The 20,400-nt window shown below is 44.0% G+C and overlaps 3 protein-coding genes across 6 annotated transcripts; 1 reads left to right on the forward strand and 2 right to left on the reverse strand.

The window, feature by feature from the left end:
• Positions 1–284: 284 nt before the first annotated feature.
• On the forward strand, positions 285–3,937 carry copz1 (COPI coat complex subunit zeta 1). Its single transcript, XM_057039736.1, has 9 exons — positions 285–430; positions 795–863; positions 1,147–1,228; positions 2,089–2,180; positions 2,586–2,641; positions 2,734–2,811; positions 3,028–3,079; positions 3,169–3,207; positions 3,474–3,937. Exons 1-9 carry the CDS (start codon positions 413–415, stop codon positions 3,519–3,521), a joined length of 534 nt encoding a protein of 177 aa, XP_056895716.1. The 5' UTR covers positions 285–412; the 3' UTR covers positions 3,522–3,937.
• Positions 3,938–10,918: 6,981 nt separating this feature from the next.
• Positions 10,919–15,315, reverse strand: znf740b (zinc finger protein 740b). Of its 3 annotated transcripts, XM_057039731.1 has the most exons (7): positions 15,206–15,315; positions 14,117–14,270; positions 13,554–13,787; positions 13,171–13,305; positions 12,969–13,098; positions 12,697–12,815; positions 10,919–12,609 (listed from the first exon to the last, which is right to left on the reverse strand). In XM_057039731.1, the coding sequence occupies exons 2-7, from the start codon at positions 14,159–14,161 to the stop codon at positions 12,460–12,462; spliced, it is 813 nt and encodes a 270-aa protein (XP_056895711.1). In that variant the 5' UTR covers positions 14,162–14,270; positions 15,206–15,315; the 3' UTR covers positions 10,919–12,459. The 3 variants fall into 3 exon arrangements, with proteins under 3 accessions (XP_056895711.1, XP_056895710.1, XP_056895712.1); XM_057039730.1 differs by having other exon boundaries at positions 12,969–13,305; XM_057039732.1 differs by lacking the exon at positions 14,117–14,270 and having other exon boundaries at positions 12,969–13,305.
• Positions 15,316–16,660: 1,345 nt separating this feature from the next.
• csad (cysteine sulfinic acid decarboxylase) lies at positions 16,661–20,362 on the reverse strand. 2 transcript variants are annotated; one of them, XM_057039727.1, is made up of 14 exons: positions 20,196–20,362; positions 19,975–20,120; positions 19,775–19,901; positions 19,520–19,610; positions 19,147–19,369; positions 18,961–19,040; positions 18,805–18,859; positions 18,558–18,674; positions 18,109–18,173; positions 17,937–18,018; positions 17,639–17,838; positions 17,383–17,434; positions 17,212–17,301; positions 16,661–17,109 (listed from the first exon to the last, which is right to left on the reverse strand). In XM_057039727.1, the coding sequence occupies exons 1-14, from the start codon at positions 20,212–20,214 to the stop codon at positions 16,936–16,938; spliced, it is 1,521 nt and encodes a 506-aa protein (XP_056895707.1). In that variant the 5' UTR covers positions 20,215–20,362; the 3' UTR covers positions 16,661–16,935. The 2 variants fall into 2 exon arrangements, with proteins under 2 accessions (XP_056895707.1, XP_056895706.1); XM_057039726.1 differs by lacking the exon at positions 20,196–20,362 and having other exon boundaries at positions 19,975–20,145.
• Between the last annotated feature and the right edge of the window lie 38 nt (positions 20,363–20,400).

A 20,400-nucleotide genomic window follows, 5' to 3' on the forward strand; every position in this document is an offset into this window, starting at 1 on the left:
CTTATTATTTCATCATAATTGTTTTCAAGACAATTTCCATTGATGAATATTATATGTACTGTAGATATTCCATATTATATGTACTTTTTCTTTTTAGCTTACTGGTTTTTTTTTATTGCATAAAGTAAAAACCGACATGAATGCACTGCTTTTGTCCATTTTTGTGCATTGTTATCAAAGTGTTCAGTGAACATCAGCGTCACTTTTTTTAAAAAATAAATATTTTCTGTGTTTCAATTACGTTTTAGCCAATGACGACTAACCAGATATAGGTGAAGCAAGCAGAGAACTGACCTTTGACCTGGATGAACCACGTGAGCGTCCTTGACGACCAATGAGGAAGAGCTTCATTCCTGCGTGTCGTTCGTACACTTCCGCTATCCAGCTAGCTAGCCAGCTATAAGGAAACAAGATGGATTCTCCCATTCTGGTATTGTCGCCTATTGCATTTTCCCACCATATAACGAACATGTAATATAAATTTTGTCTTACGGCGGGTAACACCAGCAAATGTTTCAAACGCAACAAAATGCGCCGAGAGCTCGCTAACATCAGCCACTCGACTCGCAATGCTAACAGTTAGCAACGCACAGCTTAGTTTCGTGTACACTGGTGATGTGGAAGTTGTGGATTTGTTTTGAGTTCACTTATGATAAATCCCATGAAACGCTGTCATAATGCTAACCGTTGACCAAATTACTTTCCCCTTCACTCGACAAGTACAATGATGCACCCATCCTTTCCGGTCACTTGTGATATTGTGGATAATTTTCTCCTGTCATTGGCGTCAACAGGAACCGTCATTGTACACAGTGAAGGCTGTATTAATACTGGACAACGATGGAGACAGGCTTTATGCCAAGGTATAGTAAATTACACACATTTACATGGGTGTCTGAAGCGTTTTAGATTGTCATTTAAATCTGATATAAATATATATCTTGATACGTCCTTTAATACTACTATTTTTCCTTTTTTAAATTACCAATATTTGCAATAAATGTACTGAGAAAGCTGAATATATAGTAGTAGGATGTGGTCAGCATGATACTAACTAGACAGAAGTAATTGGATATTGTGTTGTATGACTGAGAATTTCCCAACTATGCTAATCATTATTATTTAATGTATTTTGTTGTTTTATAGTATTATGATGATACTTACCCAACAGTGAAGGAGCAGAAGGCATTTGAGAAGAACATTTTCAACAAAACGCACCGAACAGATAGTAAGATATGTTCAACTTAAGCATTAACAACGGTTTGTATGACATATATGAACCCTGGAGAATTTTCTACATTGGTTATATTATACAGTACCGATTAGTCGTCTCCGATACCATCATCGTTAACGTGCTGGTTCTACCTGCTCTACAGAGGAAACGCAGTCACCACACATCAACACACGGAAATGAGCCAGTTTTATCTGTCTCTTAATGTTAAAAATATGTCAAGCTTTTATTTTGGTACCTAGTGGGATCTCTCTTTGTTCAGTAATTTATTTCAATTTAACTCTTCTGTGACTGTTGATCAGTAATAACTGACCCAAATTGTGATAATTCCGCCACTGTTATTATTGAGTGTCTTTTTGTGACTAAAATAAGAATTGCAATACAGCACAGCTAGGTCTTACTCTTAGGTTTAATTTACTATGTTTTTCATTCAACTCTAGAGAGGTTATTTAGCTTTTGCTTCCATTGATTTCAGTACATTATTTAAAAAAAAATGCCAGAAAATTCATTTCATTCCTTCACTTTATTTGCCTTGGTGAGATAAAATTTGGAATTTGAATTTAAGACAGGTACAGCTGACACCTGCTTGGATGAAACCTGACAGCTGTGTTTAGATTGTTTGCAAGGGATTTTCAAGGTCCCAAAACCCCCAATGACACCTGAAACCTGGTGATGCTTTCATCTAGTCCTACTCCTCCATGCCTGTTGTGGGATTATTGTACAACCACATTGTACATGCTAATACACAACAAATATAAACCACTTTAGAAGAGTGCTTAAAAGTAGTTTAGTGGCTGTCAGTGATAAATCTGTCCTGCAGAGAAATGTAAGGTCTGGTTTCTTTTGTGTCCTCGTAGGTGAGATCGCTTTGCTCGAGGGCCTCACTGTTGTCTACAAGAGCAACATAGACCTTTTCTTTTATGTCATAGGAAGTTCCCATGAAAATGAGGTGAGTGATTTTAGGGACCTTTTTTTCCTCTATTATTTTATTATCATGTTGATTATTATTTTCATCGCTGTCATGTCAGAGAGATTGAGACAAAGAGCCAGAGAAAAAAGGTGTTTTGTTCCTTCGAGAATGAACTACAGTGTAATTCACTGGTCAGACTTTTGCCTTGACTTATTCTTCTTATTAATTTGAGTTCATTTTGTCACTTGATGGATGCCGGGTTAGATGCAGGTACAAAATAAAAGGTAATAAATATTTTACTTCCGGGTTGTGTGAACTCACAAATACCCGCTGTCGTTGCAAAACAAACCATTTTGTTAATATCTTTTTCCCCCAGATGATCCTAATTTGCTGTAGAGTTGTTGTGTGGGAACAGCTTTTAATTTATTTGTTTCTCCCCAACAGCTCATGCTCATGGCTGTTCTAAATTGCCTTTTTGATTCACTCAGTCAGATGCTGAGGTACGTTTGAACAGCTGCTATTTTTCTGCAATGTGTCGATCAAAATTTATCTTTTTTCGGGGAGAATTAAACTTGTTTTTTTAACATGGCAGAAAAAACGTGGAGCGGAGAGCTTTGTTGGAGAATATGGAGGGTCTCTTTCTAGCAGTGGATGAAATTGTTGATGGAGGGTAAGTAAGAATAAATCACGCAAGCCACCATAGCGTCATGTCTGGAGGTTTTCTTACATTTCCAACTTGAAGTGTCCTACAGCTTTTCGAGCACCAAATACAAGGCCTATTAAATTTAAATGAGCATGAAAAACATTCTCAATAAGACACGGTTGAGAAAAAGATGTCTTTAAATGTGTCTGGGATGGCTGAGTGATGCTTTACTGCCTCCTTCAGGGTGATTCTGGAGAGTGACCCCCAGCAAGTGGTGCACCGTGTGGCCCTCAGAGTATGTCGTTCTCTCATCTCAGAAACATTCAACACGGGGTGATCTCGGTTCCATCATTAGTAAACTCACACATGAATCTGTTCTTTTAGGGGGACGATGTGCCTTTGACAGAGCAGACAGTCACCCAGGTAAGGAAAAAAGCCACTCTGGGTGCTATAACATTTAAAAGCTCCATTAGTTTATCGACTGTTAAGCCATTACACTGTAACCTGGCAATAGAAGACATTATTAAAGCACTCTTCTCTACTGCAACACCATCCATAGCCTTCAGGATGCCGGTGTTCTGTCTTATAAATGCACAACTGCTAATCACAGTGTTATGGTGTGGTTAAACTCATGTTAAACTCCTGTTCTCATGTTGATCTAACAAGACAAACCTTCTCCAAACCTTCAGGTTCTTCAGTCTGCCAAAGAACAGATCAAGTGGTCGCTCCTACGATAGAAGCCCTGCACTCCAGTGAGCCGGCGTTCATACCAGTCTTCGTGGCACTGAACCTTTTCCTGTCATTTCCTCTCCATCAGTGGGAGTCGTGAGGAGCGCCGCTGCCTGATGCCCTCACACTCCCGGGACTACTTGACAAAACTGTCCATATATTTTTGTCCGCGTTCTTTTTTCGGCCAGGCTTTCTCTTGACACGATCACCGTGAGGATAATGGGCACAGACCTTCAGCCACAACATTCCATGTCTTCATAAATCTTAAGCGTTAGACGCTGTCACTCGACATCAACATCGGATATAAAAAGTGTGTATGACTGCTGTCATACCGATGATATGAACCCTTCTGTTTTTCATATGTTTGTATGGAGCACCTCCATGTCAGAACCTCTTAATAAACACGTCTCAGCACTGTTGTGAACATGTCATAATAATCTGTTATGTGAGCTGATATTTCCTTATTCCAGAAAGGCAGCGCAGCGAGTCCAGCCCGCTCCCTCAAGGGCTCAGCCTGAGAGAAAGTAGTGCAAGGGTTCCATCTCCTGGTGTCTGCAGCAGAGTGCAAGGCTAGAGGTACTGGAGAAACACAGACCAAAGAGCAGCAAGGGCCAGAGACTCTCCCTTACAGTCAGAATCTCTAGTTCTTGTGTTACATGCCGATAAGTTTTATAGCGTCATTAAATCTATATAGTGGATTATGAGCCGTATACCTCGGTGCGTACACTCCCACTTAACACACTAACCTTGTACACTCATTTTCATGCAAATGGAGTTTATGCTCCGGAGAGAACTGGGAAGAGAGAATATAAAAGAAATTAGGAGAATATTACTGGGGGAATGTATATTTAGTCCTCATGTTTTTCTTTTAAAATTTGTGTCACAATGCAAACAAACTCGACTAATTTGACACAAGTAGCAGGTTTAGTTATGTTATGTGTCTTCCCTCCTCGCTCCTGCAGTCATAATCAGCTTTCTTCCCGTGCATGCTGTGATACGTCTGAGTCAGAAGCCGTTAAACGACTCTTCGTAGCCTCTTCATAAACTGGCACTCTGCCACTTTATATGCACTTTTCATCTTTAAATGAGTCCTTTGGCACAGGCTCCGGCGATGAAATGAATATTTCTGATGTGGAGGGTGTCTGTTGCCTGCAGCAGTTGGCGGAGACGAACACACAAGCGTTGATGTTGGAATGCAGAGTATTAATTAGAGCATCACAGTTGCCCGGTGGGAAATTCTTTTTCTCCCCGCTCCTCTCTAATAATGTGTTAAATCTCACGGTGGTTATTTGATGGGAGCTAATTTTAGGGACTTTTACCAGCAGTAAAAGTGTACGATGTACATGCTTTTGCGAGATATGATTGGAGAGAAAGCGCCTAGTGTGAATTTCCCTGCCCGGTTGTAGTGACGGACAGGACGAGACCGACTGTAGTGAGTGAATCTGTTAAAGAGGAACTGACTCAGCTCTCCAATGCTGATGCTGCTGCTCTCCGTGAAGGTTAAAGAGGACAAGGTTAGACTGCAGTAAATGTGATTAGATCAGATCCCAGTCAGGATGAGGAGAGAAAGGGGATGAAACAGATCCCGCCCAAGGTGCCCGTCCAAACCATCACTTTTCATCTTGATAGGCCTGCAGCACCAACGCGGCTTCAGTCGCCTACTAATTAGACTCGCACCATCATTTAAAAAATCTAGGCAATTTATATTAATTATACCGGCGCAAGTACAACAGTCTGAAGTGCTGTGCCTTGACATGCTGTGCATAACATGCAGTAAAATTGTCAGAGATGTGTGGACAAGTGCCTTGTAATTGATCGATGCATGCAGTGAATGTGTGGCTCGGCGTTGAGGGCGCGCGCTCGTGTGTGTGTGTGTGTGTGTGTGTGTGTGTGTGTGTGTGTGTGTGTGTGTGAGCAAACCGTGTGGATTAAAATCAATAAATTATCATCATCTGCAAGCTTCCAGAGTCTTTATGTCACAGTCAATGGGTCTGAACACCATCCAATAGCTTGTCCTGCTCAGAAGAAACAACACTGGTGGAAAACAATGACGGCATGTTGGATCTAATACAGCAAACATATTAAAGGAAGTGCCGTTATATTGTCTGAGCAGGACAAAGGCCAAGACCCACATGATGTTTAATGACCCAGAGCATTAAGATTAATTAGGCTATTCTGTTTCTATGGCTTCCACGTTTACACCGAGCCATGGTGCTGAGGCTGATATTGATATCTAAGTATAACCTGAAATACAAACCAACGGAATCAGCAGTTCGTGGGCCGTTTAGTAGCATTTACTAGAACTAAATCAGCAGATTTTTTTTTTTTGTAAATCCAGCGTTTTAAAATGCACCATTAAAGCTTGCTAAAAGCGCGTGCTATTCCACGTGAGCTTGTGCGTGTGGAGAGGATGAGGAATGCTCCCTGTGCAGCAGCTCTGCAGCTTGACATGGTTTACGGCCCCGGTTGCCCTCGCTGGGTCTGTTTATGGTTTCCCATACAATTTAGAGTCATGGCCACATCGGGACAGACGGGCCAAAAACAACACCTCCACCACGGCACTATTGTCTGCCTGCGCTGCACAGTGTTTATGTGTTTTGGGGAGAAAAACATTTATAATGATGTATAGATAGTTGGTAACAATCTCATCCAAGTCTGCAATATCTGTTATTTTATGATGCTAATGATGGAAAAATGAAGGCGCATCACCCAGGATAGTGCTAATTGAGCAAATGGTCTGGCTGATGTGTTTTCCCTCTGCTGTTCCCTCTGTTTTCCCTCTGCTCCACTCTCCAAGCCAGAAAAGTGCAGAACATTCCTCCTAACTGAGCGCATGCTCCAGATGAGCGCTAACGAAAGCTGTGGAAATGACCTCTGGCCAAAGCTTTTATTGGCTGGATGGAGAATCAAAAGTCCTCGGCGGCCTGTGGCTCCTGCGTCACCAGTGGTCTCAATCATCTCCTTGGAGCTCCGCAACTGGTTCCTTTGGTTTGCCCGTGATTCAGAGGGTTTGGCTGCGGCGCCTGATGGCGAGGCGTGCTGGCCGCGGGACGCCACTGCATCACTGCCGTTGTCAGACCGTTGGATGTCGGGATGCGAGAGCGCGCCAAACGACGCGCCGTCTGTCATTCTCACTGTAGACAGTTGGACATCAGACGCAGCCACTTCGGTCATAAAGCTTTATGGCTGTTTCTGCTGGCGACGCTCAAAGGTCTCACCGCGTTTATCAGCTGTTTCGCCGCGGCCATGTTCAGCCGATACACACCCGTCATCTCACTAGTGATGCCAGTGGATGCAGAGGCAACCATTTTTCTGTTGCAGAGCTCCCCCCCTCCCACCCCCAGTGATTTTCTCTTTCTCACTTTCTCCCTCCCTCCCCGCGGATTCCCCAACCACACCACAACACCGTTAAAAGACGAGCCCTGACAGATTTACCGCCGCCGTCTTTCCATTGGCCGCCGGCGCGACAGCCGAGATTTAATGCCGTCTTCTCATTGGCCGGGAGCGGACAGGTTAATTTACGGGCGCGCTGTGATTTGATGCCTCCTGCCTTTGAAGTGAGTTACGGCTCTGTGGCTCATAGGACACAGAAACGGTGTCGGGTTGCGGTCGTAAAACCTCATCCTTAAAGGGGGGCGGGGCTTGAGTGTACTGGCGCTGACGTCATGGCAGAAAAGACCTTCCTGAGAACAATGGAAGAAAATGATGGAAAACGCTTTGAATGGTTTCGCTCATATGACCCTCCCCCCTCCTCCTGGATGTGGGTTGATTGGGTCAACCCTGTTGTTCTTCATCCTGAGAAGGTGGCGAGCGTTCTTCTCATTCCTCTCCCCTCATAAAGAGCAGGTTTTCGCTTGACTCGGAGGTCAAAAGATGCACAATGAGAGTAAATCACGGGCCGATCATCAGCAGCTCGCTGACTGCGGCCCCTGCTCTCCCTCCTCTGTTCGTGCCACGCCGTCATCTATCTGCAGCCTATCTCTTCATCAGTCTGACAGTCTGTGCTGACAGGATCAAGAAGAGCGGGAATGTGGCCCTGCAGCAGCCTTGATCCGTGGAAATCTCTCTGGGGTGCAGAGCGCGGCCGCCCTGCCCTGCCATTTCTCTCAGCTATCAAGTCCTCCTCTTTACCTTTTCACTTCACACTCGTGCACGTCTGCAGCATATGGGGGAACGGTGGGAAAGCCCGAGGAAAGCCCTGGGCCGCTCTTGTCAGATGAGATTGCGTAATTTCAAAAGTGACCTGCCCGTGAACTTGATAAGCTGGGGTGAACCAGCACGTCTCCTGACAGTGTGCCGTACCCGAGCGTGGCAACAGGTTTTACATCTTTAACTGACACGATCCCTCTGAACTCGGGAGTGATGGATAGTTTGGAGGTGTGTTTGAAGAGGCAGAGAGAAATCTGTTATTCATTCCGCTGAAGAGTTTGCTGTTAATGTTCTTTATTTGTCAGGCGCGCTCTGCTCTGTCGCATAATGGCCTCTCCCTTTGATGAACTGGAGCGATTCTGAAGGAGAAATTAGTGCCTTAAATTAAGTGGAATGTTTAATAGAACATGTGACCATGCAGATGTTTAGGTCCTAAATCCTGCAGCGAGAGCCTGGGAAATCTGAAGGCCAGATATGGTCTGGTGGCGGCTGCTGGCTTTCCACCCGTAAAAAGCAGCCTAGTCCAAGCGTGTCCGTACAGGCTGTGAATTAATAGGATGGCGTAAGGCCAAGGCGTGTTAACGTATCTGCCGAGGCTGAACGCGCCTCCATCTCAAAGTCCATCCTGTCAAGGGGAATGTGGATGACTCTGCACTGGAATAAATCTCGGCAACAAGGTCCAGCGCCGGTGAACTTGATCTCTGTGAATATATCAGCGAGCTACAGACCTCGGTGGAGGTGGTGGTAGAGCAGGAGGGCCCCCACCTCGGTGTGAGAGCGCTACTGTTTGCAATACTGACGTTTTTTTTAAACTAAGGGATAATAGTTTACGACTGTTTGGCTTAAGTTTCAGCCCGATGCAGGAAAGCACCTCAGAATGTCGGGGAAAAGGGGCATTGGTTAGGTTAGCTGAGGGTGGGTTAGCTTAAGCCACCAGATTCACTGGTTCTGATTCATTTTATTTTTCAATGTTACACGTCAAAACGAACAATCGTTTCTCCTTCTTAAGCTTCCTATTCCGCCCAGGCTAGCTCACCCATGCACGCTCATTTTGAAAGCCACAGCTGCGCAATCGACTCGTGATTAATTTGCTCGACCGGTGATTAATTTCCCCGTGTGAATATTCATGAGCCGAACCACTGAAAACGTGCGCGTATGAGCCAAAAATGGCTTTTCCCTCGCTCGCCAATGAGGTGTTTCGATGATATTTGGAGAAGTGGGAATGATGGCGGATGCAGCGGCTAATTAATCTTCTTGAGCTGCACTAATTAGAAAACTAAAGCAGCGGCATACATCTGAATTTGGGACGGTTGGATGCACCGTCTGACAGAACATTTCCCATCAGAGATGGTGTGTTATGAGAGTGGATGACGGATGGGTCATCCATAGATGAGATTGAAAATAGGTACCACCTTTATGTTGGGCGAAGCGCTCGAAAATGGTTAAAAAATGGCTGATTGAGGTGTGATTTAAAGCAGCTACTCTTTATTTTCATGTCAGTTGATTTGTGATATTGGTGCAGGAGGCCATTCAGGGAAAAGGCAGACCGGGATTCGGCTGCATCCATAATTTATTTCCAAATAATGGCCCTGAGTAACAGGGAATATTGCAATATTTGCTAATCGTTAATAAGTCATGCTCGCTTTGAATGTTTAGATTCATGCCGGATGACTCTTTCTTCATAATGAAATATAGCATCATGAGAAAATTTCAGTTCCTGTCCCCAGAAATGACAGAAAGCCTCGGCCGTTCCCCCCTCCCTCGGCGGTGACCTTGGGTGACTCTGCCGGTGCGTTCAGGACGAGCTCACCGAGAGAGTGGGAGTAACTCGGACGCGGGGATTGAAATTTTAATGATGAGCGGCGTCAGTGCACTGACGGCCGCGCAACACCTTAGACAGCTTAAATATCACCGCTAATTAACACGGAGAGGTGGGCTGTCGACGGCGTGATGGATGCTCGGAGGGGGTGCTTTCAAGAGGGTGGCAATTCCTTTATTAATCACAGCCGGAGATGAAAAGGCTCTCCCACACCTCGGGGAGAGGGAGCCATCGTTGGGAGGGTTGCAGTCAGCCGCTGCACGGCGGTGATGTATTTGTCCAGAGGGCATCCAAACATTTGCAGGATACAGTTTCTGCGGACTGGTGAAGCCCCGCACCGCCCGCATGTTTGCAGAGCCTCGGTATTTACAGCCAGGGCAGATTTACCGGTGGCTGAGGAGATTTCTCTTTGAATGGCCTATTTTTTCATCCCTGCTGACAGCAGAGGTGAGCGCGCAGAGAGTCCGGCCATCACTCTTAGGAGGGAACCCTCGGACCGAGCAGAGGCGGCACTCCCACACTCCGGACCGACTCCCTGCGAGACGGAGCGAGCAGGGATGATTTCAAACCGAGATGATTTCAGCACTTTGTGTATGAAGATGGAGGGTTATCTCCATCTCTCTACTCTCCTCCCCATCTACCTCACTTAAGGAGGTCCATTGTTAAGTGCCAGGGGCCTGTGGGTGCTGTAAATCAGACTGCAGAGGGAGGGGATGTCTCCCATGGGGGTAACCGCACACTCCTCGCAGCCTTCAGGCTGATCTCATCCTGCCTATCCTAATGCTTTAATTAACGAACTGGTCAATAGCAAAGAGAGGTGCCGAAGGGCACAATGTGCACTTCCCAACACACGACTGATGTGGCCGTACCTGCTCGGATGGAAACTCATTCCTCCATTCTGACTGTGGGTATCAGCTGTCGCCAGGGTTACCTGCCGTCTGTTTCATGGCTCAGTTCGACTTGAACCTGTTGTTCATGCGCTGCAGGTATATTTATTTTTGCATACCTCATGTTGTCGTTTGTTCAGAGGAGTAATCACCTTCTGACCAGGTTCGTATTGATCACAAACACGTAGCCAGCAGCAGGAAATGCATTTCATGAAGCAGACTTCACTGAGGATATACCGCCCTCTTTTGGTGCAAGCGAGGGCTGCACAATTTTAAGAATGTACAGCTGTGCAAGCTAACTAAAGGGAGAATTACGTAGTAGCAACTCCTAAAATGTAGATTTACTTGAATCAAACCGATGCAGGTTTTTTTCCCCGTTCCAGCAGCATTGCAGCTTAACATCGATTTTAATATTACCAGGTAAATAAACCTCATGAGGCCGTTGACGACACCTACTGGCAATATTAGCGCATTACACTGTAAATGCTATTTGAGGGACAGACTGTACAGAAATTCCCTTTACTAAGAAAAAAACCCCCACATTTGCCTGTTTTAGGAAAAAACAGCTTTATTGAAACTCTTGAGTTTTATAATACAGTATGACTGAGCCCAGTTTTTTTTAACTTCAGTCCCAAAATGAAAAAAAGAACTTGAAGTCTTTCTTTACCAAAATAAAATGTATACAAGATCTTCCAACAAAATGCATGCAATGTCAAAAAATAGGGTGACTGCTATACTAAAGAGGAAGATTGGCAGCTTAGATTTAATTCTTACTACCAAGTAACAAGATGACAACACAAGGACTGTAAAAAAGGCAAAAAATCAAATCATCTAAGGATTATACTTTTGTAGATATTCTGATTTTGAGTAGGTCCCATACATACTATCTTCTACATCTAATTACATTTTAAATATATATTACCTTCATAAAAAGTACACATCATTGATGGACCCATTCAACATAATGTAAAAGTCTGACAGCAACAGAAGTACCAATCTACAATCAAATCCTCTACACTTGAGCTAATCTCTTCAGTCCAGTGTTTACAGTCGGCAGGAACTGTACAGAGGCCTGAATACAAGAAGAAAACACCGTGTGGACTTTTATCCCGTCCAATGCGTACAATTACCGGTAGTCACCTTCACTGAAGATGCTGAGGGTTGATCTTGAGATGAAACAACATGGCACTGTATGCAGATCACATTCAGTCGGGTCGAGACGCAGGTGGAGCTCTATCAACCTGCCAGGAGAGTTGCAGCTGTCTGAATTCATCTTCCTGGAGGTGCCGCATTCATTTCAAGGAATGTTTGTGGAAAAATCAGGACTTGGGATATGCTGACTTAGCAAAATATGCTCTCTAAAAAGCCAAAACACTGATGAGGTGTCCAGGTACGCAGTCACTGTTAAAAAAAGTGGTGGTGTCGGTGGTGGGGGAGTCACACAGGGACTTCAGGAAAAATAAAAACATTGAAACAATAAGGCCGTCTTAAGACAAGTGTTGGCCTCTGCTGGATTTCAATGCTGTGCCTTATTAAAAAAATCAGCCCAAACCCATTTTAAACAAGCAAGAAGACTAAAATGAACTAATATTAAGATCAGTTGAAAAAAAACTTTAGGAACTCCAGGACATCCTTTAGTGTTTTAAAGGAATAACTTAAAAAATTAGTCCTTTTAAGACACGTGTTAAAATAAAAGACTAAAGTGGATAACTAATTCCTTACTCTTGCTTCTTTCATATTTGACTCAGTGTCAAAGTCGTTTTCACCCACAGCATCGTCTAGGTGAGCAGATACTACCTCAGCAGCGTGGACCGCGGCGCTCCTGTAGTTGTTCTGGCGCGCGGCGCTCGGGACCTGTTGGTGAATTCAGTCAAAGCTGCTCACAGCTGGCGGCAGAACCGACCCGGACTCACGCGTGTTCAGAAAGGAGACGTAGGTTTTGTTCAGTTCAGTTATTGCCGTGATATCTGATGTCCACAATCAAGTAGTTCTGCTTTAGCCAGTTTGATGATATAACAGCAGAATTTAAAAAAATAAAATAAAAAAAAAAGGTATTAAATGAATGAATAATGGGAGGAGCTCTGCAGGATGTCACACTGTCAGGCGGTTGTTGGAAGGCTGTAAAGGGCTCCAGGAAGCTGGGTGGGCAGATGTTTCCTGTGAGAACTGGCTTTCCTCTTTAGTCACGCCAACTGTACACAGGCGCCGGTGCCGCAGCAGCCGGTCAGTCCGTGAAAAGTTCTGCAGGGGAAAGAAGCGCGGGTTTGGTTCAGTTCCAAAACAAAAGCACCAGCATGAGAACCGTCCGAAGCGCTCTCCGAAACCCACCTGGTGACAGCGATCGCACTGGTATGGCTTCTCTCCGCTGTGCACTCTCTTGTGTCTGTCCAGGTGGTAGCGCTGGATGAACCGCATGTCGCACGCATCACAGGCAAACGGCTTCTCTCCTGGAAACAAGCAACAACGATCCATAGCTCATCAAGATCTCCACCAGAAACACTCTACTACATAAAAAAAACAACCTTTGTCTTATTCTTTTGTCCCTTTTATTCGTGGGAGTAAAGTTCAGATGCAAACTGCTGACGTTCTCGTCTCCTCACCTGTGTGCGTGAGTATGTGTCGTTTGAGATGGTAGCTGCTTCGGAACGCTCCGTAGCAGTGGTCACAGATGAAGTTCTTCTGGACTTTCAGGGCGCTGTCGTCGTCCATGTCGATGGCTGAAAGTAAATGCTGACAACAAGACTCGTTAGAACTGGAGGAGACGACTGAGCAGGAGCACTGCAGGCGGAACATTGCCCCTACCTCCACCTTCTCCTTTACTTTGATGGATGACCCTGATTTTTTGTGCTTCTTCTTGGGCTGCATATTCTGATTTGCCTGGATGTCTTTTCCATCCATCATCCTCGATGAGTGATAATCGCCATCTTTTCTGATGAGCTTTTAAGGTAAAGAACGGCAAAATGTCAACTCACTGACTCAACCTGCCATCATTTAATACTGAACACTTAATAGAATATCGATTATAGTTTAATACACTATTTTGTATCTGCGAGCATCTCTCCTTGCATGAAGTGTAAATGATGGCAGTTAAACGAGTTCTGCGAGTCCGTCTTACGAATGCATCACCAAAAATTGTTCAGAAATCACTTTAAAGGCCATTCAGGTCCTATTTCTTTCTATCTCACCAGCGGAGGGCAGCTCCCAGTGGATGGATGCCCCACGTGGCTGTGGTGGGCCTGTCCATGGTGGACCTGGTGTCCGTGGTGGTTGTGGCTATGATGTGTGTTGGCTTGGTGGCTCTCAGGACTGGCCCTGTGCCCCTGACCCAAGGGTGACGTCATTCTCTTTTGGCCTGGGATATTGTTCGCTTGCATGAGGGCCATGCTAGACAACACCGTCTCGCAGCCCAGCAACCCAGCCTGGTGATGCAAACGAAATATCAAAGCAAAAGCAGAGCTGTCAAAAATCGGGATAAATCACACTTCAATTTCATTTGACCTAGTTACATCAAGCGTTTCTACAATGTGGGCTTTATTTAAGAGTAATAAAAGGACAATGAGCAAATGCTTTTACAAAAATAAACCCTTTCAGATTATTCTGATTTCAGCTTCGACCAAAGGAACCAAAGTGATCATCTTTGCCATGACTGCGCACGCAAGCAGTGGTGGGATGGAGGAGGGGGTGTGAAAAGGGAACAGAGAAACTGGCACCAGGATGTTTCTGGAGATGAAAAGTGATTCGCACTGACCCATTTCATATGGTCTCGAACAGAGTTGTTGGAATGGTGTGTCATCGTCGCTGTTTGAATGCGTGTGTGTTTGGGGAAAACAGGGGGGACACTTCACTCAGGATTAGGGGTAACAGATGAGATCACACCCACCCAAATCATCAGGGGCCAAGGCCTGAAAGTAGAGGCATGACAAAGCATAAAGCTAACATTTTTAGGAGTTGGAATGAGTAGATTTGCCAAATCCCCTAATTTGTACATCTGTGACCATAAATGAAGTTCTGACATTAGATTATCAGGCACAGAAGCCCCAATGGTTTGGTGCATGACATGTTTCTGTGAGTGGGAGAAACCAGTCGGACAGTTAAATATAATACAACAAAAGGAAACAAAAGAAAAGCAAACAAGACAATAACATGCACAAGAGGGGAAATTATATATTAACAAACATGCTCAGCTGAGGTCAGTGTGAATCGGCCAGAGCAAATCTGCAGGTGATATGAATAAAAAAAAAAGTAGAATATTCGCATTATCTCAAATCTGTGCATATTTGAGTGTCTTGACGCTACGGCACAATTATACAATCAAAATTATACTATCAAGACATAAGTTTTACGTGATAAATGTAAGTATTTTTTTAGTTTTTCATGGCTTGTTTCGAGAGCCCCCGAATAGCTCTGGTTGGTGTAGACCACCTTTTATGTGCTAGAAAGGGGTCTTTGCAGGAGCTAGCTAGCCACTCATTCGGGAAACGTTTAACTGTCTTTTGTGGATATTCGATAGTCGATGGAGACGCTTACTCCGCCACAAATGAAGGCACCCCCTTCCTAAGTGGATCCCCGCAGTAAGAGCAGCCAATACACGTTTTGCCTCATTCTAAACTGAATCTATTTCAATGCTAGCTAGCCAGTAGTTGGGTTGTGGGACAACTCTGGTGTGACTGAACCCCCACCCCCCCCGCAGACAACACAACAACAGCCAGGCAGGGCGTGCAGGATCCGCGCCGACCGCGCAAATAACGCCGTCTTCTCCCGCCCCAGCCGGCTCACACGCACACTTGGCGGACATTAAAACACTCAGCAAAGCAAGAGTACAAGTCCATCTGCTTACCCTTCCCTTTTAACACTTCTGGGGATTAATGTATCTTGTCGCACTTCCAATTTTTTTTCCTCAGTTTACAAACACTGACAGGAAACACCACCGGAAGTGATCGTCGAGGAGCGCGGCGATTGGTTGGGATGCTCGTCACGTGACCGCACGAGCGGCCATACTTGCGAGGGAAAGCGGCCGCTTTCAGATAAAATCGATCGACTTGGCGTTTAGTTGCAGATTCCCAAAGTATGTGGAGTTTGGGTTTTTTTGTTTTGTTTTTTTTAAATTTATGATTCCGTAGCCCCCATGAAATGAAGGCTTCACAACCAATAGTCCCTTTGGGTGCCTCAGAACTCCTCAAAACATTAAGTTGGATCCCTACACTGAGGAGCACCCGGGACATTACACTTTGTTTCATTTTTGGGCTTTTCAAAACCCATGCAGCACTCCATGCAACTTTTTATGTCCAATTTTTGGGGAGGTTTTTTTTGGTACCTTTAACAAGTATCAAATCTCACTTGATGTTTTCTCAGTTGCAGACTTGACACTAGTACATGAAGCCGAGCTACCTGAAAAATGGTCAGGATTTAGTAGATAGATGATGCAAGTATTTATTGAAACTCCTTGGATCAATGTGGTCACAGCACATGGAGAACTCTTAACCTTATAATACATGATCATTTAGCCTAGTGTACATTGACATGTTTTCAATTATGTATGGGGAGTTTTTAAAAAAAATACAAATAATGTAATTAAATTACCATAAACAACGTGAACAATCACATTGAGACCATTTTTAGCAGTAGACATCAAAACTCATGTTTGCAAAAATCGTAATAACCTTGCACCACACTAGAGCAGAACATGTGAATTCACTACACTTATTTGGGATCTTTAACAAAAATTAAACAGCCCTTGAATCCCAGGCCTGGAGATCTGACAGAAACACATTGATGGATGGAATGAAAACATTTGTGTGGCTTGCCAACATTTATAAAAATTTAAAAAGATCACGTTCACAGAAAACAACGGCATCATTATTTCAAGGCCACTACACAATTACACTGTAACCTTTCTCGTTCTAACACATGGCTCATTTGCAGATTAAACTGTTCATAAAATAAAAAAGCTGAGCGTTCAGCCTTCTCATCAAAGCAGCTGTCAGACTATCCTGACATTAAAAAGCATCAGGCTCTTGGAAAGAGCCACCGAAAATAAACACGACTGCATCACACATGCATGATTACGGCTGGGCTAACAGCACATAAACACATTCACAGTCTAGTCTACCACTTTACCTGAGTTTGTTATGCTTGTGTTGAAAAATAAAATGTGATATGTGCATGAAATTGTAATCTCATTAAAAGTAGACCACCACCCACATAAAATACAATCCTAACTATGGCTTATTAGCTCAGCCAAGGTTATGTGACAGTTGGCATTTGTTTAATCACCAAGAAAAATAACCAAAAATGTTTAGAACAGATTTTATTAACATTTTCAGGAAATATTAATGTGCCAAGGAAAAGACAATTACATTTTGGTGTAACGTTGATCATAAAGACACCTATGTTATGTAACCTAATACAGCTTATATATATTCCAAACTATGGATGGATGTCACAAAATGGCCTGCTTGGAAGAGGTCTGCACTTTGAGTGTTTTTTTAGCTAGTTTAAACTAAAGTTGGCAGGATTTATTCAAAAGCTGCAAATATGTGCAGCCTACACATGCTATTAGGGTTTTATTCACATGTCATTACCAAGCCTTTCAATTTCATCCAGACAGAAATCCATGTCTTCCTGGGAAACCAGTGGAGACAGGACAACCATGCGGAAAAAGTTGACTTTGTTTTCTAAAGGTTGGTATCCGACCATCATGCTGCCTTTTTTCATCATGCGCTCTTTGATGGCTGGAGCCACCTGTGACGAGATCAAGAGAAAGAGGTAATTGCTGTACCAAATTGGCCCCTACATGCATCTGGATAGACGATGGAGACACCATATTCCAGCCTAAAAACTCACTTTGGCCAGTTTTTCCTGGTAATCTGGATTTCCTTCCTTTCCCCGCAGACTGGGCGGTATGAACCAGAAGCAGATATTCAAAAACTCTGGCTGATCACAGAGAAAACAGGCAAGTATTAAAAATAATCCAAGGGCAGAAATATATTTGACTCTCCTTAAATCATGACTTACCTCATGCAGAAGATAAAAGCCTTTTCTTTTCTTCAGCTCCTGTACAAAGTACCTGCACAACAGACAAGCCTTCACTAGAGTTTGGTTTCCTGGCTCATAAAAACATTTGAATAATTCTATAGTATTGGTTTAGATTCAAAATTCATGAATCACCGTATTTATTAAAAACAGATTCTTTTTCCCTGTACTGAAACACATTTCTTTGATCTTAAAATAAGACATAATTTGCATCTCATAGTGTGCTGAAGCCGCTTACCTTGCGTTGAAAAATGCTTTATTCACACGTTCTTCCAAGCCACTAGAGCCAACAGCTTTCCACATGAGCCACAGTTTGAGACAGTCAACCTTACGGCTGCACTGCAGCGACTTGTTCCCAATATCCAGATCGAGATCATAGAATTTGTCTTGCTGGAACAGGTATGTAGCATTGGCAACGTGGCACCGCTTCAGCAAACCCTGATTAAAGATTGCCTCGTTACCATTATGGTCGAACATTTTCAATAACCTCCAACGTAAACGGGATGACTGAGCAGTCTCAGAACGGGAATACAAACCGTGCAGTCCCGCAACAGCAGGGCAGAGCACTGAAGACCAGCCAGCAGCAGCTTATGTGGGTTCCAAGCAACTGAATTTGCTCTGCATGCACGTACATATACGCATATACATGTTAACTGGTTTACAGTGAAAATGTTGCATTTGCCATATTTCTAAAATATACTTTACCACCTTTCTATGCCTTTCAACAGATGTCTGTGTTGCTTGGAGAAGAGAACACTCGCTCCCCAGGCACCCTGAGGAAATCACGTTTTCATAACTTCAACAGAAACTTTATTCACACGCGACTGAAACGGGATTCATTTCCTACGACGTCCAAAATCCAGACACGGTTACGGCATCGTGAAATATCAGATGAGAAGTCTGAAGGTGAAATGCTGCTTTAAAGCCAGTGCTAACACAACTGAAGCCGTCTGTGTCACATCTACTCTTGTGCAAACATTCCTACAAAAGAAAATACAACTATGTTTGAATTTAACTGTATGGTTGTTATTATTCACTAAATTTAGACATGTATTCATTATATATGAAAACACTATAAAACATATATAATGATGTCCCAGTTGGGAGAAGCTGGTCATCAGCAGACATGGATTCTATCTTCGAGAGGAATGACTCACGTCCACATGCATCCAGAGCTTGTGCTTCTCACAGACATCAGCTATACGGTCCAGAGGGTCGAAGGCACCCTGCACTGTGGTTCCTGCTGTGCAGCTGACAATAAAAGGCACCGTGCCCTGGAAACAACCTCACAGTGAACCTGTGCAATACTGATGACTTTGACTTCATTGTGTTAAAAGTGGTGCCACTAACAGACACAGCACCATACTGTACAGACATTTGCTAATGTAAATATTGCATCATTACCTGAGATTTTACCAGCGCTATCTTTTCATCCAGGTCCTCTGGAATCATGCAGCCTCTGTGGGACAAACACAAACAGAGATAAACCGTTTATGCTCCTTCCCGGATGACATCTTCAAATTCCTTCTGTCCCAGCTGTTAGATGAAACAGCACATTACCCATCGTCCACTTTCACCAAGATGACATTGTCTGTTCCGATGCCCAGAAAGCCCGCCCCTTTCTTCACAGAATAATGGCTCTGCGGGGGAAAAAGGCAACTGTCCTCACTCAGATTTAATGAGGACTCGAGCAACTCTTACACTTTAACATCTTCATACGAGCAACGTTTAAGAGATGTGTCTCACCTGCGTAGATGTAAAGATGGCAAGTCGAGGAAGCCCGCACAGCCCCTGGCTTTTGACCTCGGGGAAGAGCTGGAAGCGTGCGAGATTCATGGCGTACATGTTGGAGGTGGACCCCCCCGGGCAGAAAATGCCATCGCCCTCCGTCCAACCAATCAGCTGACGCAAACTTCTCAGCACCTCGTTTTCCATCAGCACAAACACCGGAGCGGCCTCATAGGTGTAGCTTCAGATGTGATAGAAGCAAAATGTTCACGTTACTTAAACACTAACCGCAAAGGTGAGAACGGCGATTTATGAGGAATCGTAGTTGAATTTGTGACTTTTTCTGAAAACCACAGTATTCCAGTTGGCTACTGGGATATTTCATGCTCACAGGTTCGTGTTGAGAGCCTCAGAGAGGAATCTCCCAGCCAGGGAATGGTAGTCCACCCCAGCAAACTGCTGATTGAAAAACCGCGGATGACCTACAGTACAACAAAATAAAATAAAATCTCAAAATGTATATTTTGGAAAAAATAAAATAATAAAGGCAGTATTTTTCCCCACCCAAGTATTAGAAAGTGCAGTACAGAAATAAAGTGCCCTAAATAATATGTGAATATATACTGGTGTGAGCCAGCAGTTGTACTTGTTTTGATGCTGTACTTGGCCACGTCCCGGACTCTCTCCAGGAGCCTGTGATGGGGCTCGCCCGCTGCTCTCAGCTCCAGGTCCAGCAGCTGAGCCAGCTCCTCTGGTTCTTTCCAATCACAAACCTGCAACAAAAAGACAACAGCAGTGTTCAGATGACCTAAGAATGCATTCTGTCATGAATGCAACACGAAAGACCTTTTGCTGGACGTCGGTGCCTTTGTTGAGCACCTCGTCGACAATAATTTTGAAGGCTTCGTTGAGGAAGAACTGTCCCTCCGAGTGATTAACGAGGGAGTCTTCAGGGTGCTGGGGACCGGCTAGGTCCTCTACCAGCCCAATTGCTGTTGATAAAACATTTAAAAACATTTCAAATATCTACTTCACAGTTTTAGGATGGAATGGACTATAATACTCACATGGAACCACGTCTGCCATATCTGGAGGTTGGGGAAAAAAAAAATCAGTGCGTCGACTTTGCTTGAGTGGGCTGAAAATGAGGACAGCAGAAAGGGACAACCAAAGTCATGGAATAATGAGTGAGGGAGCACGCCGACCTTTGAAGCAAATAAAATCAATTTATATCAGAGGCGAACCTCATTCACAATCAAGTCAGAATAAACC

Source organism: Takifugu flavidus, chromosome 8, assembly GCF_003711565.1.
Source record: "Takifugu flavidus isolate HTHZ2018 chromosome 8, ASM371156v2, whole genome shotgun sequence".
Lineage (NCBI taxonomy): Eukaryota > Metazoa > Chordata > Actinopteri > Tetraodontiformes > Tetraodontidae > Takifugu > Takifugu flavidus.